At 44.1% G+C, this 15,184-nt stretch overlaps 1 protein-coding gene across 7 annotated transcripts in view; it reads left to right on the forward strand.

The window, feature by feature from the left end:
• Positions 1-15,184, forward strand: part of RAF1 (Raf-1 proto-oncogene, serine/threonine kinase) — a 79,943-nt gene that overhangs the window by 63,396 nt on the left and 1,363 nt on the right. For all 7 annotated transcript variants that reach the window (XM_026016905.2, XM_072720265.1, XM_026016903.2 and 4 more), the window contains 8 exons: positions 1,459-1,486; positions 1,595-1,722; positions 2,100-2,217; positions 10,568-10,652; positions 11,420-11,596; positions 12,974-13,020; positions 14,486-14,604; positions 14,951-15,082. In XM_026016905.2, coding sequence (XP_025872690.1) covers positions 1,459-1,486; positions 1,595-1,722; positions 2,100-2,217; positions 10,568-10,652; positions 11,420-11,596; positions 12,974-13,020; positions 14,486-14,604; positions 14,951-15,082 — 834 coding nt within the window. The remainder of the gene's footprint in view (positions 1-1,458; positions 1,487-1,594; positions 1,723-2,099; positions 2,218-10,567; positions 10,653-11,419; positions 11,597-12,973; positions 13,021-14,485; positions 14,605-14,950; positions 15,083-15,184) is intronic.

Below are 15,184 nucleotides of genomic sequence, written 5' to 3' on the forward strand. Positions count from 1 at the left end.
TGGATACAGGGAAGAAAATTACTGTGACATTAAAAAAAAATCTAGTGCATGGGAATATGATTCTGGTCAGTAAAAATATATTGTGCCATTCTTTGACTAAAAACAAAAAAGTAGGTTAGGTGAATAATAAAGCTTTAGCTGGTGAATATTCTTTTGAAGTTCAGGTTACTTTTGGCCAGTGTTTTGCACACCTGGCAGTCATCTGTCTACTTAAAATCAGATTCTTGGGCTTCCCTCTTCTGTCCCAGAAATACATAATCCTGGTTGAGGGGAGGAGGAGACTGTACTCTTAAACACCTCTCCAAGTGATTCTGAAAGACTGGTCAGGTTTGGGTACCCCACATCGAGGCTCTATTGCTTGGGTGGGGCTGCCAGAGGTTGGGGGAGGGGTAGCTTCATTTATGATTCCTTTTATCTTGTAAAAACGTTAATGGAGTAGAAACATTCCATTAATAGTTGGGTGAAAAAGTTTTCTTGTCTTTCCTGTGGCTACACAAAGAAAAAAGAGGAGTTGGGTTCCCAGAAAAATACCCTTTTGACAATATGGAGGAGGCCAAATGGTTTTATATAATAATTATTTATATATTCCAAGTGAGGATTTATAAAATGAGTATTTAGGTCTATGGAAGGCCTTGTGATTTGAACTGCTCTACCCAAACAGTTTTAATAAGTTCTAAAGGTAGCCTTTGACTTTTCACCTAAGTAGAATTTAACTAATTTCAGAGCTTACCCATGTGGTAAATGAGCTCAGGGCTGAGGTCCATGGGTGATGGTTTCTGGTTCTGCCACTTACTGGCTGTGTGATCCTGGCCAAGTCTCTTTATCTGTTTATATGTGTTTTCTTATATATAAAACATAGGTTTTGGACTAAGGGATTTATGGTTCTTCCAGTGTTTCCTGATTTTAGGCTTGGATACAGTTACGTTGTCATGGTACTTATTACCCTTATCAAATCCGGCTTCTGGTCATTGTGCCCTGAACTCCTAGATAGAAGAATAAGAGTGAACTTGCCACCTAATCCCCAGGTTTTGTTTTGTTGTGTTTTTTTGTTTGTTTGTTTTTGTTTTTGTTTTTGAGCCTCAGTAGAGCAAGGTCCCCTAATCATTGGAAAGATCTCAGCTGATAGTAACTTTGCTAACATTCCTGCATGAATATCACTTTGCTATATGCATTGCTTTCTTCTGAGAAAAAGAATGTAGTTTCCATTCCAAAAGAATGTGGTATATGAAAAGCTAACATCAATTCTCCTAATAACTGATGATAATCTTGGAGATAATTGGCCACTGACATTTGGTAAATTTAATCAAAGGAAAGTTAGAGTATATAATTAGACCTTTTGTATTTTAGAGTTTTTATAATTTAGTTTGTTCCTGCAAGTTCTCCCTCCACCCCCTTTCCTTCCCCCAGAGGATATCTTTTCTGGTGCAGAAATTGACCAGCTTTCCTTTTTTGTTTCAGGATGCAATTCGAAGCCACAGTGAATCAGGTACTTGTCCGAAGTTACTTAGCAAATAATAATGAGCTTTTTCTCTTTATGCTGTGTATCTTCTGTTGGCTTATCCACGTGTGGATTCTGTTTGTCTTGTCTATTAAGCCTCACCTTCAGCCTTGTCCAGCAGCCCTAACAATCTGAGCCCAACCGGCTGGTCACAGCCCAAAACCCCTGTGCCAGCACAGAGAGAGCGGGCACCAGGATCTGGGACCCAGGAGAAAAACAAAATTGTGAGTATGGCTTACAGTATCCCCTGCCTGGAGGTTTTACTAAGGATTTTACTAGGATTTACTAAGAAAAACCTGGTCAGAAATGAGAATACTTTTAATTGGGGGGGGGGGGGGGGGCTCTAATAAAAAAACATTTAATGAAGGATATAAATGTCAGCACCGTTTTTGGCATGCTTGCATTGGAGAATTTGTTGGCTTGCTGTAAGGCAGAGCACAACTAAAAAATTTTTTTTTTCCAAAATATCGGAAATACAGTTAGTGTCCATCTTTAAAAGATGGAGGAATGGGTGGATTTGGGTTGCTCTTTTCTTTGACACCCTTACTAAACAGAGCTTTACCATTCCATGGAGTATGTTAATGATCTCTGCTGGTTTCAGAGGCCTCGTGGACAGAGAGATTCAAGCTATTACTGGGAAATTGAAGCCAGTGAAGTGATGCTCTCCACTCGGATTGGGTCAGGCTCCTTTGGAACAGTGTATAAGGGCAAGTGGCACGGTACGTTTGGGGCACTCCCTCTACCACAAGGCCCAGAGAGGGCGAAGAAGGGGATACAATTCACTGTGGGTGCAGCTCACTGTGGCGCTCTCCAGGGACACTTGATTGCATCTGAAGATTGAACTTAGTATCTCAGTGATATTTCATAGCATTCTTTTTAGATTCAGTGATGCTATAATTGATATGATAGGGTTTCTAGGATAATTAGAAATTGATGAACAAGAGTTGAGCCTTAGAGTCAAGTTTCAGGAACTGATTAAATACAGGCTACATGATGGGCATGCTTTTAGGTTCCTTAGTTGAGCAAGATTCTGCTGCTGTGAGGCGGGCATGGATTCTAGAAACAAAGTTGGAAAGAACCTTAGAGATTTGCATGCAGAAAACTGAGGTTCCAAGAGGGGAACTAACATGCCTATGGTCAAAAAGCTGGGCTCAGGAAGGCCAGGAGTCTCCTGAAGCAGGGTTTCTTTGCCCTGCCCTGGGTTGGTGGTGGGGAATCCCCATCAAGCAGGGAACCCATATACTTCATTCTTGAATCTGTGTGGAGTGTTAATGTTCTTATTGTAATGGAAACATTTTGTCACTTGGAAGAAATGTACAATTTTAATATCCATGGCCATAGCTTGTATATTTTGGCAACACACTTAACATTTCTTCCTCAGATTTTTAATGCCTCTGGCTTTAGGATGTTAGCAAATATAGGGAGTATTTTTTTTTTTGAAAATACTACACGTTTCCCAAAAGGCATCCTTCTAAATTCACATTTTAATGAAGCAAAAAAAAAAAAAAAAAACAAACCCTAAAGTGCCTACATACTATGTTTCTAGTTTGGATGGTGTCATGCTTATCTTTATACATACAGGGGCAGAGATTGAGAGAAGTTAAGAGCATCACATGAACAGAGCATTAAAATCAAGGTGTTGAAAACTGAGAAACACCTCCAGTCTTCTGAGTACCTTTTTTTTTTTTTTAAATTGATTTTAGTTTTTTTTTTTTTTTTTTAATTTTTATTTATTTATGATAGTCACACAGAGAGAGAGAGAGAGAGGCAGAGACATAGGCAGAGGGAGAAGCAGGCTCCATGCACCGGGAGCCCGATGTGGGATTCAATCCCGGGTCTCCAGGATTACGCCCTGGGCCAAAGGCAGGCGCCAAACCGCTGCGCCACCCAGGGATCCCTTCTGAGTACCTTAATGTTAATTAATATATATGGGTTTACAAATTTAATTAATCATCTCATAAACTTGTTCTTTAAGGAGACTGGCATGGGACTTTTTGATTCCTTTTCCTTTGAAAATTGCATCCAGTATACTACTGGCCTTCCTCCTGGGTCAGAGAGAATTTTGCTATTGCAGAATATTTCCCAAATAGATAATTAGGGATGCCTGGGTGTTTCAGAGGTTGAGTTCTGCCTTACTTAGGCTCAGGGTGTGATCCTGGAGTCCCAGGATCGAGTCCCACATCGGGCTCCCTGCATGGAGCCTGCTTCTCCCATATGTCTCTGTCCTCTGCCCCCCGCCTTATGTCTCTCATGAATAAATAAATAAATAATCTTTATATATTTTACTACTGAAGTATAGTTGACCTACAATGTTGTGTAGTTTCATGTGTACAACATAGTGATTTGACAATCCTATACATAATGCTCACCACACTAAGTATAGCTATCATCTCTCTGTTACCATATAGTGTTACCATGATCTTATTGACTATATTCCCAATGCTGTGGCTTATTTATTTTATAACTGGAGTTTGTACCTCTTAATATCCATCCCGTTAGGCTGTTCTTCTACTCCCCTCTGGCACTGCCAGTTCTCTGTATTATGCCTTTTTGTTGTTGTTGTTCACTTCTTTTTATTTTCTTAGATGCCACATGTAAGTGAAATCATGTGGTATTTGTCTTTCTCAGATTTATTTCACTTAGCATAATACCTTCTCGGTCCATACATGTCATTTAAAATGGCAAGACCCCCCCCCCCTTTTTTTATGGCTGAATAATATTCCTGTGTGTGTGTGTGTGTGTGTGTGTGTGTGTGTGTGTGTGTGTGTATCTCAATCTCACATCTTCACTCATCTATGGATGAACACTTAAGTTGCTTCCATATCTTGGTTATTGTAAAAAATGTTGCTATGAATGTGTGGGTGTAGATATCTTTTCTGAATTAGTGTTTTTGTTGTCCTTGGGTAAATACCTAGTAGTTATAATTACTGGATCTTATGATAGTTCTATTTTTAATCTTTTAAGGAACTTCTGTACTGTTTTCCACAGTGGCCACACCAATTTACATTCCTATAAACAGGGCACAAGGGTTCCTTTTATTCCATATCTTTTCCAACTCTTGTTATTTGTCTTTAATTCTAGCCATTCTGACGAGTGTGAGGTGATATTCCATTGTAGTTTTGATCTACGTTTCCCTGATAATTAGTGATAGAGCACCTTTTCATGTATCTGTTGGCCTTTTATGTATCTTTGGAGAACTGCTTCTGTATAGCCTCTGTCCGTTTTAAAATCAGATTGTCTTTTTGGTGTTGAGTTGTGTGAGTTCTTCATATATTTTGGATATTAACCCCTTATCATATAAACCATTTGCAAATACCTTCTCCCATTCGGTAGATTTTCTTTGTATTTTGTGGATAGTTTCTTTTGCCTTGCAAAAGCTTTTATTTTGGTATAGTCCCATGGAAGAACAGAATTTTATTGATAGAGTGCTTGTATCTGAGACAAGGCTATTAGTCATTGTAGGAGGAAGAGGAGTGAATATTGCTTTTAATGCTTTCATTAGGAGTACTTAAGCATTTTTTTAAAAGATACATTTTAGAGGGGGGGAGGGGCAGAGGAAGAGGGAAAGAGAATCTCCAGCAGACTCCCTGCTCAGTGCAGAGCCTCACATAGGGCTTGATCCCAAGACCCTGAAGTCATGACCTGAGTCAGATGCTTAACCAGCTGAGCCACCCAGGCTCCCCTGCACTTAGTAATTTTTATACTACATTTTTAAAGCATCAGCTGAAAGCCAATAGATATAATTAAGTTGTACTCTTAACTTTAAGCTGCTGCTTCTTGAGGAATTCATAATTTTTCAAAGCATTGGTTATATTTGCCACATACTACCTATGAACTTATGTTTTCTCTCAATTCTGTAAGCTTTTGTTGGACTGTTGTAAGGGGATGTATTTGTTATAGTGTTACTTCCATAAAGACTTGTTAAAATGTAGATCACATGTCTAATACCTTTAAGATTCTAGTTTCTTCTAAGTTAAGTGTTTCGAAAGTCAGAGGAGCAAGAAGCAATAGACTTTTGTGTCCGCCCCTCAGAAAGCAAGCCAGTGGTCTGTCTATAAATGAATAAAACAAGAGGTCCAGGGAAACCATAATTTCTGGATTGTTTGTGCTATACTACTTTGTGTGTTGGGGGTATGTGTGTGTGTGTGTTGTTGCTGCTTTTCTGGTTCCTGTATACAATATAATATTCAGTTTCTTAAAAATTACAGTTGTTATTTTTCAAAATTTTGGTTCTGCCTGGGAGCTGTGAAAGTAGAAAGAATCTCAGAGCAGTCAAGATGGGGACCTCAGATCCATGAACTAAAGCTCACTTACTTGGTGTAAGGAAACTGACCTTGGGCTCACACACAGAGTGTAAGTTTGGGATCTGATTTGCCAACCTCTGCAAATGATAAACAGCACATTACAAGGGATGCAGACAGCAGTACTGATGGTAGCCAGGACTGTGACTGATGGCATGAGGAGAAAGTAGTGAACCCCTCGGTCTTGAGCCACTTAGTGTTGAGGCCACCAGCCTGGTGGAACCCACATCTAAGTCCCCATCCCAGCCTAATGCTGAGGTTTATAACTTTTGAGTCAGTCAGAAGAGTGAGAGTGGTGTTCATTCTGTTCTCTTCTAGGAAGCAAGGATATACCTAACAGGTTTTAAATAACCCTAAATGTTTAAAACAGGAAATGGGTGTTAAAAAAAAAAAGGTAAAACATTCCAAATTTACCAACTGATAATAGATCTTTCTTCTCCAGTGGTAGCTGACTGAGATATCAACTTAAAATCTTATTAAAAACATGATAATCCATGGGAATGTGTCTTTAGTCATTTGTACTACATTTGCCTCTGACTTTACAATCAAGGGAAAATAAGAAGTTCTGGTGTCATGAAAAGTAACTATTTCTGGGGCACCTAGGTGGCTCAGTGGTTGAGTGTCTGCCCTCAGCTTAGGTCATGATCCTGGGGTCCTGAGATTGAGTCCCTCATCGGGCTTCCTTGAGGGAGCCTGCTTCTCCCTCTGCCTATGTCTCTTTCTCTGATGTCTCATAAATAAATAAAAATCTTTTTTTTTTTTTAATTTTTTATTTATTTATGATAGTCACAGAGAGAGAGAGAGAGGCAGAGACACAGGCAGAGGGAGAAGCAGGCCCCGTGCACCGGGAGCCTGATGTGGGATTCGATCCCGGGTCTCCAGGATCGCGCCCTGGGCCAAAGGCAGGCGCCAAACCGCTGCGCCACCCAGGGATCCCAATAAATAAAAATCTTAAAAGCAACTACTTCCTGCAGTTTTTACCTATCCTCTATAACATGTTTCCTGGCCATTTACATCTGTCATTATATTACTTGCTAAAAGAAGTAAGTACCATCCCTCTTATGTTGTAAGATTGCTAGCCATAAAGGTATGTGGATAATTCCAGAAGGAAAAGAAATGTTAATACTGGACAATTTTCTGGTCATCTTAGAAACATACCCAAAAGAAGAGATTAGCAATAAGCAGTATTACTGGATGGAGTGCTGGAGAGGTGAACTTGAATGGTGTACTTGGCCCTGAGGACTGCCAGGGCAGGTTGGAGAGCAGCCTTTGTGTGAGGCCCAGACCTGATTGTGTATGCTTGGGGGGCCTTCTGTTGGGCACTGTGTCTCAGCTTCCCTGCCAGAAACTGACTCCTGACCTGTGCTGCGAGCAACTGGGGCCGGCCTTAGTATTGCGTGTCAGCAGCAGTCCCCGTTGCCTACTCCAGAGCTCCAAAATAGCTTGTCAGTTCATAATATGCCTTGCTGACTGTTGCACCTTAGGATTCATTCGTTTCTTTATCTGGTGTTTCCTGAACATTCTTCTAATACCAAGCATTCTTATAGGGGCTACAAGTGAATCAGTGAACAAAACAGATAAAAATTCTTTCTCTTAATGGAGTTTCTATTCTGGTGGGAACAGTAACCAAGCAAAGTAAAGTAAAAACTGTGTTATAAGTGCTAAAGAGAAAAAAAAAATGGAGGAAAGCAGGTAGGGAGTGGCAGGCTCTGTGCACCGTTTTTGGTAGAAGTTAGTAGGGGGGGACTCTACTGAGGAAGTAGCACTTGCATGATGCTCAGGTGTGGGCACATACCCAGGGAAGCAGCAACAGGAGCTATGAATTGGGCTACTCACCTGACCTGTTTGAGGACCTCAAGGAAGCTAATAGTGAGGTCCAGGAATGGAGAGTTGTAGGGTTCCTTAAAGACTTTGGATATCAGTGGGTCTCAGACTGTGCAAGACCTTCAAGAGTCTTGGTGAGCCTTGGCCTGAAATTCAGAATACTGGGGAGCTTGTTACCAAAGAACTCGCTCTTCTTTGAGGCAGTCCTACCAGTACAAAACTGTTCTTTACAGGAATTGAAATCCATTTTTCCTAGCAGATTGAATCCCTATTAATGCAGTGCTTGGACTATTTGCATGAAAGTGAAGGAATGCTATAGTTTACAGTCTCTGGGTTTCAGTCAGAAATTGCATATAATCTGTTCTTTTAACTGTTCACTGTGAGCTGTCAGGCAGGATGGGGCCTTGTAGGTGCCATAGGGGCCCTGTCTTTGGTTTGACCCTGTTCAGTCTTCTCACCAGTGACCTGCATGAAGGCATAGGTGTAGCAGTGCAGATTTGAGTAACAGGGTTTAGAAAGATGAGAGGATTTGAACTGGCTTTGGTGATGGAATAGACTGTATGAACTCTGAACAGGGATAAGAAGTCCTGCTTACTGTGCCAAAAAGTAGAGGCTGGAGGTGGAGGATGTTCATCTGACTGCAAGGTCAGAGTGAGTCACTATAAGTGGGCTTTGGCTGCTGGTGAACCTTCTGAGCTCTGAGGTTACGTTATGATCAGGTCTAAAATGGGTGAAACAGAAGGCAAGTTCAGTGACAACTGGAGAGCGCCCCTGGGAGAGCTGTAAAAAAGAGGGAGACCCTGCAAAACTAGGCTTGTGAACTAGGAAGGTCCCAAGGAACAACCCCCTCCTGAGGGCCTATCCAGCATCTCTCCAAGCCTTCCTCTACCCACCCTGGCCTATCCCTTTAAAGCCCTGCCTAGTGCCTGGGGCACCACTATTGTCATCTCCTGGCCCCGCCACTCAGTTGACTGCCATGGCAGATCAGCCCACCTTCCTGGGGTTTCTTTTTTCTTTTTTTTCTTTTTTAAAGATTTTATTTATTCATGAGAGAGACAGAGAGAGAGAGAGAGAGAGAGAGAGAGAGAGAGGGGGGTAGAGACACAGAGGGGAGAAGCAGGCTCCATGCAGGGATCCTGACATGAGACTCGATCCCAGGTCTCCAGGATCACACCCTGGGCTGAAGGCAGCGCTAAACCGCTGGACCACCGGGACTGCCTCTTCCTGGGGTTTCTTGCCTACTACCCCCCTCACTGTTGCCTGTATGTTGTCTGCAGATGCAGGGCTCTTGGGGCAAGATTTTCCCTGGCCTTTGTCCTAGTCTGCAGGGGCCCGGGTCGCAAACTAGAGTTCCCCCAACCTAGCTCATGTTTCTTTCATCCCCTTTACCTTACCTTTGTTCCTGGTGTATCTAGTTTGGAACAGTTTGTCCCATTTAGTTAAGTCCTTCCCTTGGCTTATATCCCATTTGTTCCAGAAAACCTTTGTACGTCCTCCCTCAGACACATCTACTGTCCTCTGTCCCTTGCCCCCAGCATTCTACCTTGGCTCAGACTGCTCCAGAATGAGCAATTCTGCAGAAGACTCTTACCCTCCTCCTCAGTCATCAGGAACCTTGGGCGGGGGTGGGGGTTGGGGGAGTGGCATATGGTTTACCAGCTCCATCTTCCTGGATAGAAGGCAGCTCTGACCGTAGCATGTATCTCTTCCATCCAAAGTCAGCAGCACCTTCAGAGGCAGCCCTGGGCCCTCAGTAAATCCATGTGCTAGTGAATTGCATGAACTCCTGCTATTAAGTGGGGACTTTAGCTTGCGATGATAAAACCAGAGATCCCAGGGTAGCAGTTTGGGACCTGTCATAAGAACCATCTCTTTACCAGTTGGCACTCAAGGGAAGTGAGGAGTGATCCCACGGAGGCTACAGAGGCGGGCACTGCCAGTGGGACGTGTTTGATGAGTGGAAGAATTCCGTTACCTCCAAGTTGTCATCAGCTAGCTCCTACTTTGTTTGATCCTCAGAAGTCTGTGTTTTAGTAAAATTCATTTCCCTAGAAAATTTGAGGTCCTTATAGAGCTTCATGTAATTTATTATAATTACTATTATAAATTTAGCATAGAAACACTTCGGAAAGTGGCTTCTAAATCAGCACCATAGAGTAGAATCCATCTCAGGATGTTTCTAAGGCTATGTAATAGGCTAACAGTGTCCAATCTGTTGTCAGTATGGAAGTTAGAAGGGCAGTCGTTGGAGTTAGACTGGGGTTCTGATCCAGGCTCTAGCACTTCTGGTTTTTGGCTGCATGACCTTGGACGTGACTGAGCTTCTGTGTTGCCTGTGAAATTAGGGTAACAGTATTTACATCATAGGGCAGCTATGAGGACTGAAGGTGATAATGCCTGTGAGGGCACCCACTGTGCCAGGGCACAGTAGGCAAGCAGTGTGAATCACGAGGATTACTTCTTTGTAGTATTAAAGGCAAAAAAGCTTAATTTCAATATTATCTTTGAATTTGCACAAGGCATGGCCTCAGGTCTCATTAAAATGTGGTTGCTGAGTTTGGCATCAACTACTTGCTAAATGGCCTGTCTCCTGGCCCCGAAGACCAAGTGTGTGCTGGCCCACTCCACACCTGCCTGCCAGCACCACACTGTCACAGTCCTGCGTTTGACCCGTCACACGTGACTTCACGGCTGGGGAGGCCAGGCTTGATAGGAGGAGTTGAAACCAAACCTGTTCAAGGCTTGTGTGGTGGTATTTAAAGGATAGTGGTAGTGGCTTTTTTCAGCCACTTGTGTAATTTAGAAATTTGCGTGTTTGTTCCATTTGTGTGGTACATGTTATCTGAATAAGTGATTCACTCTGTCTTTTTCAAAACTAGGGTATAGGAAAAATAACAAAGTAAGGTCATTCAACTGATTGCACTGACTACAAACTAATTTGCAGGAGATGTCGCGGTAAAAATCCTAAAGGTTGTCGACCCCACACCAGAGCAGTTCCAGGCCTTCAGGAACGAGGTGGCTGTCCTTCGGTAAGTAGGAAGCTGGCCTTTCTAGCCTCCCTGGAGCGGCAGGGGATGGGGGTGTGTGCTGGTTTGTGAGCCAGAGGAAGTGGGCTGCACAACCTGTGGACTGGTCTCTGTGGGCCTGTGGCTGGGACTAGTGCTTAGCAAATGTTTGCTGCAGAGTCCTATGGTTGAAACTCCTTCCTCAGGAGGGAAAGGGAGTGGGAGGTTTCCTTCCAGCTTACATGGTTGTCCCACCTCTAGAAGAGCCGCCTTTGAGGAGCACCTACTCTTCCCACTCCTGCAGGTATCTGGGCTCACTATACTCAACAGCCCAGGGTCTTCTTGGGGTTTTGGTTTGAGATAGGGAGAAACAGGTTCTATTTTCACATTTATTCCTAAGAGTTCTTTTTATGGCCAGTTTCCCTTACTCTGGACTTCAAAACCTTCAGCTTTTAAGTCCTTGAGTTGTTATTTAGACTTGTAGGAATAAGGTGAATAATGATGGATTTCACAGATGAAGGTACCTGTGGCTCCCATGGGAGGAATTGTAGTGTTCATTGGAGAGAATGTCTTCTCTAAAGGCCAGCACTGCGGTGAATAATGGTAGGGCCTTTTGTCATAACACCAACTCGATTATCAGCAGTCTTGCGCATTTGCTTTGCCATCCACCCAGATCATAAGAATGGTGGCGTGTCAAGGACAACGGGATCCTGCATCAGTGGGAAAGCAGAGTAGATCTGTCCTCTGCAGCAACTGAAGATTCACAGCCCCTTTTCTCCTCCCTCCTCCAGCAAAACACGGCACGTGAACATCCTGCTCTTCATGGGGTACATGACGAAGGATAACCTGGCAATTGTGACCCAGTGGTGCGAAGGCAGCAGCCTCTATAAACACTTGCATGTCCAGGAGACTAAGTTCCAGATGTTCCAGTTGATTGACATCGCCCGCCAGACTGCTCAGGGAATGGAGTGAGTAGATAGATGGCTTGTGGACTAGAGAGTCTGGGGTTCAGGTATCAACCTGCCCTACATCGGGACCTGGGCTAAGTGGTTTCTGTGCTATTGTTTCACAGCTGGAAAGTAAGCCTCTGGGGTGGGCCAAAGGAGTGAGAACTCCAGGTTCCTCACCCAAGCTGAGGCCACCTGCCTTGGGGCTCAGATTCAGGTTCAAGCCACTGCCCTCAGAATTTACCCAGACACCAAGAGCATAGTGTGGGCTCAGAACCCTCTGCTTGGACAGCCGTGGCACTGCCCTCTGCAGGTGTGTGTGCTCTGAGGCATGGCCCCCAGCAGGTGTGCTTGTTCCATGGGAGGGTCTGAGCAGATGTTTTTGGAGAATTCATTTTCCTTTTGGAGAATGCTTAAAAGTCATCCCTAGTAGCTGTAGGTAACACTTAGCTCTTTTGAGTCTTGCTTGAACACATTTCTCAAAATGGGGTGATGTGGTGGTGGTGTGTGTATGTGTGTGTCAAGGTCCCTTTTACGTGGAAGAGCGAGCGGCAACTCCTCATAGCCCCAGATGTCTGGAGGCATAAGCTAAAGCTACGCTTGCCAGTACTATGTAAAATCTCACATTCTACTTAAAAATTCATATGGGATTTATGTACTACATGTTTTAAATAACTAGTCAGAATTACTTTTTAAAAAATATGTGGATATAACCCACATATTGTAAAATTCACCCCTCAAATGTGTACAAGTCAGTGGTTTTTAGTACATCACAGAGTTGTACAGATGTTCCCACTATCTAATTTTAGAAGATTAGTCAAGATGAGGTTGGGGCATATGGGTGGCTCAGTCGGTTGAGCATCTGACTCTTGGTTTTAGCTCAGGTCATGACCTCAGGGTCACGGGATTGAGCCCTGCATCAGGCTCTGTGCTCAGCATGGAGTGTTTATCCCCGTTTCCCTCCCTCCATCCCCAGTTGCTCACTCTCTTAAATAAATAGATGGAAAGAACCATGAGGTCTTTTGTGTCTGGCTTGATTTAGCATAACGGTGTTGAGCAGCTCATCTGTGCTGTATGTAGCACGGGTCAGTACCTCACTCTTTTCTCTAGCCAAGCAATACTGTTATATGGGTAGGCCACCCTTCATCTATGCATTCATTAGCTGATGGACATTTGGGTTGTCAATTACTTTGAGTAGAAGTGATGTTTAAATCACTGTGGCCTCACCTCCAGATAAGGTGCGATGTGGCCTAGCCTGCTTCAGCACCCACCTGGTCCCCACCTTTAGTTCCTCGCCAGGTGACAGGCTTTCAGGTGGCTTCCTTCCTAGCTGTAATTTGAAGCACTTTCTACCCATGTCCCTCAGACTGTTTTTAATAGATTTCTTTTCCTTCACAGCTATTTGCATGCAAAGAACATCATCCACAGAGACATGAAATCCAACAGTATCCTTTGATGGTTGTTTCATTGTACTGCTCAGTTCTAAATATAGAAAAACAGAAGGGAGACTTTAAAGTTTATCCCAGCAAAAAAGTGACTTTCGAAAGATTTCCATAAGAGTAGAGTTGAGATACATGTTTGGGTCATGCTGGAAAGTTTTATTATACTACTTGAAAGTTTTATTATACTAGTTACTAAATTTATCTTAGAGGGATGGGGCTTTTGTCTTCCATTTTTATTTCTAGCACATAGATACTGTGTATCTGGTCAGAAGGTAGCTGATGTTGCGATTGTCAAAGCAACTACTAAAAACTGTCTTTCTTGAATGTACAGAAATGGTTTCTTTGGTCACTATCAGAACCAGCCCGTCGCCTTTCTGAGACTTACTGTGTTCCTATAGAAGGGGAATGAACACTGGAGTTTTCATGCTGTAGGGCAGGAAGCATAACCTGGGAACATCTGCCTCCCCCCTGCAGCCTTTCTCTTGTAGAGGAGTGTGAGCGGCATTATAGCCTCACTCTGCTCCTTGGCCAGTGAGAGGGCAGCAGCCTCTGAGTCGGATTGTACGATGTGGCTATTTGGGCAACGTGTCTTGAGGCACGGGGTACCTTTTAGTGATAAATTTTTGGGAGTGACACGTAAGCCATCGTGAGAGCAGACCCCGCAGATTTTGAAGGAGGTATTGGGCATTGGCAGATCCCAAGTCGGCCTTAAACTGCCTGACTTCTTTATCCAGAAATGAGGTGAGTTTGGTCCTGGTTGGAAGTCCCCAAGTGGTACCTATTAGGACAGCATGCAGTGCTCAGTGAGGGACTTGCTGTTTTGTTCTTCACATTTCAGTCATTTGAGGGCACAAAGCAGGCCGAAACAAATATAAGCAAGCCATCACAGGCCAGGCCTGGCTCCAGGGTGCAGCAGATGGCAGCCCGTGCTCTTAGAAATCTTGGGGTTTGGGGATCCCTGGGTGGCTCAGCGATTTGGCGCCTGCCTTCGGCCCGGGGCGTGATCCTGGAGTCCCGGGATCGAGTCCCACGTCGGGCTCCCTGCATGGAGCCTGCTTCTCCCTCTGCCTGTGTCTCTGCTTCTCTCTATATATATCTCTCATGAATAAACAAATCTTAAAAAAAAAAAAAGAAAGAAATCTTGGGGTTTAAGGCACCTAGGTCCTATGGGAAGGTCAGGCCAGCAATCTAGCACCTAGATATGGAAACGGGGAGAAGCAGCACAGGGAAACTGCCTTATTTTTGCCTGGAGCCAAATAATCTGGTGCCCTGAAACAATTGCTGCGTGCTTCCTAGAAGGACCATTTCAGAGGCATTTTCTAAAACTAGAAATTCAAGCAAATCGGTGCAGAAAAGGCTGGGGACTGATGGGGGACAGAGAGATGCTGTGCTCTTTAACACCTTTGGGAAGTGTTTCAAAATTAACTTGACCATTCTTTTGAAACCAGAGTCCTTAACAAGCATTGAGATATATTTCTCCATGAAGGCCTAACGGTGAAAATCGGAGATTTTGGTTTGGCAACAGTAAAGTCACGCTGGAGCGGTTCTCAGCAGGTTGAACAACCCACTGGCTCTATCCTGTGGATGGTAAGGAGGCGACGCTCATACTAGCAGGGTGCAGGGCAAAAGGGGTGCCCTGGATGGAGGTCTATGTGCAAACTTACCGAATTCCTTGACATTTCCCCAAAGTCCAGATACCTCAGGGAGGCCTTCCGTGACATCAGACAGCCTGAGGCAAATTTGGGTTTCCCAGAAGCCTGTGATCAGAACCATGCAGAGGCATAGGTGCTGAGTCCCCGTGACTAGGCTTCTTGAGCTTGTGTTAATCTGACCTGAGGGGGGAAGGACTCTCCTACCCAGGGGGAGGGACAGCTTGGTGCCTAGATGTCTGTGGGGCTCAGATGGTGAGGACTGAATGCGTTTTGTTGCGTAGGCCCCCGAGGTGATCCGAATGCAGGATAATAATCCATTCAGCTTCCAGTCCGACGTCTACTCCTACGGCATTGTGCTCTATGAGCTCATGACGGGGGAGCTCCCTTACTCCCACATCAATAACCGTGATCAGGTATGGGCCCTGGTGCTGGCCGGTGGGACCGGGCTGTGGGAGCCCCTGGGCCTCCTGCCGGCTTGAGCAGCAGGAGGGTTAGAAGTTGCTGCTGTCACTCTT

This window comes from Vulpes vulpes, chromosome 9 (genome assembly GCF_048418805.1).
Source record: "Vulpes vulpes isolate BD-2025 chromosome 9, VulVul3, whole genome shotgun sequence".
Classification (NCBI taxonomy): domain Eukaryota; kingdom Metazoa; phylum Chordata; class Mammalia; order Carnivora; family Canidae; genus Vulpes; species Vulpes vulpes.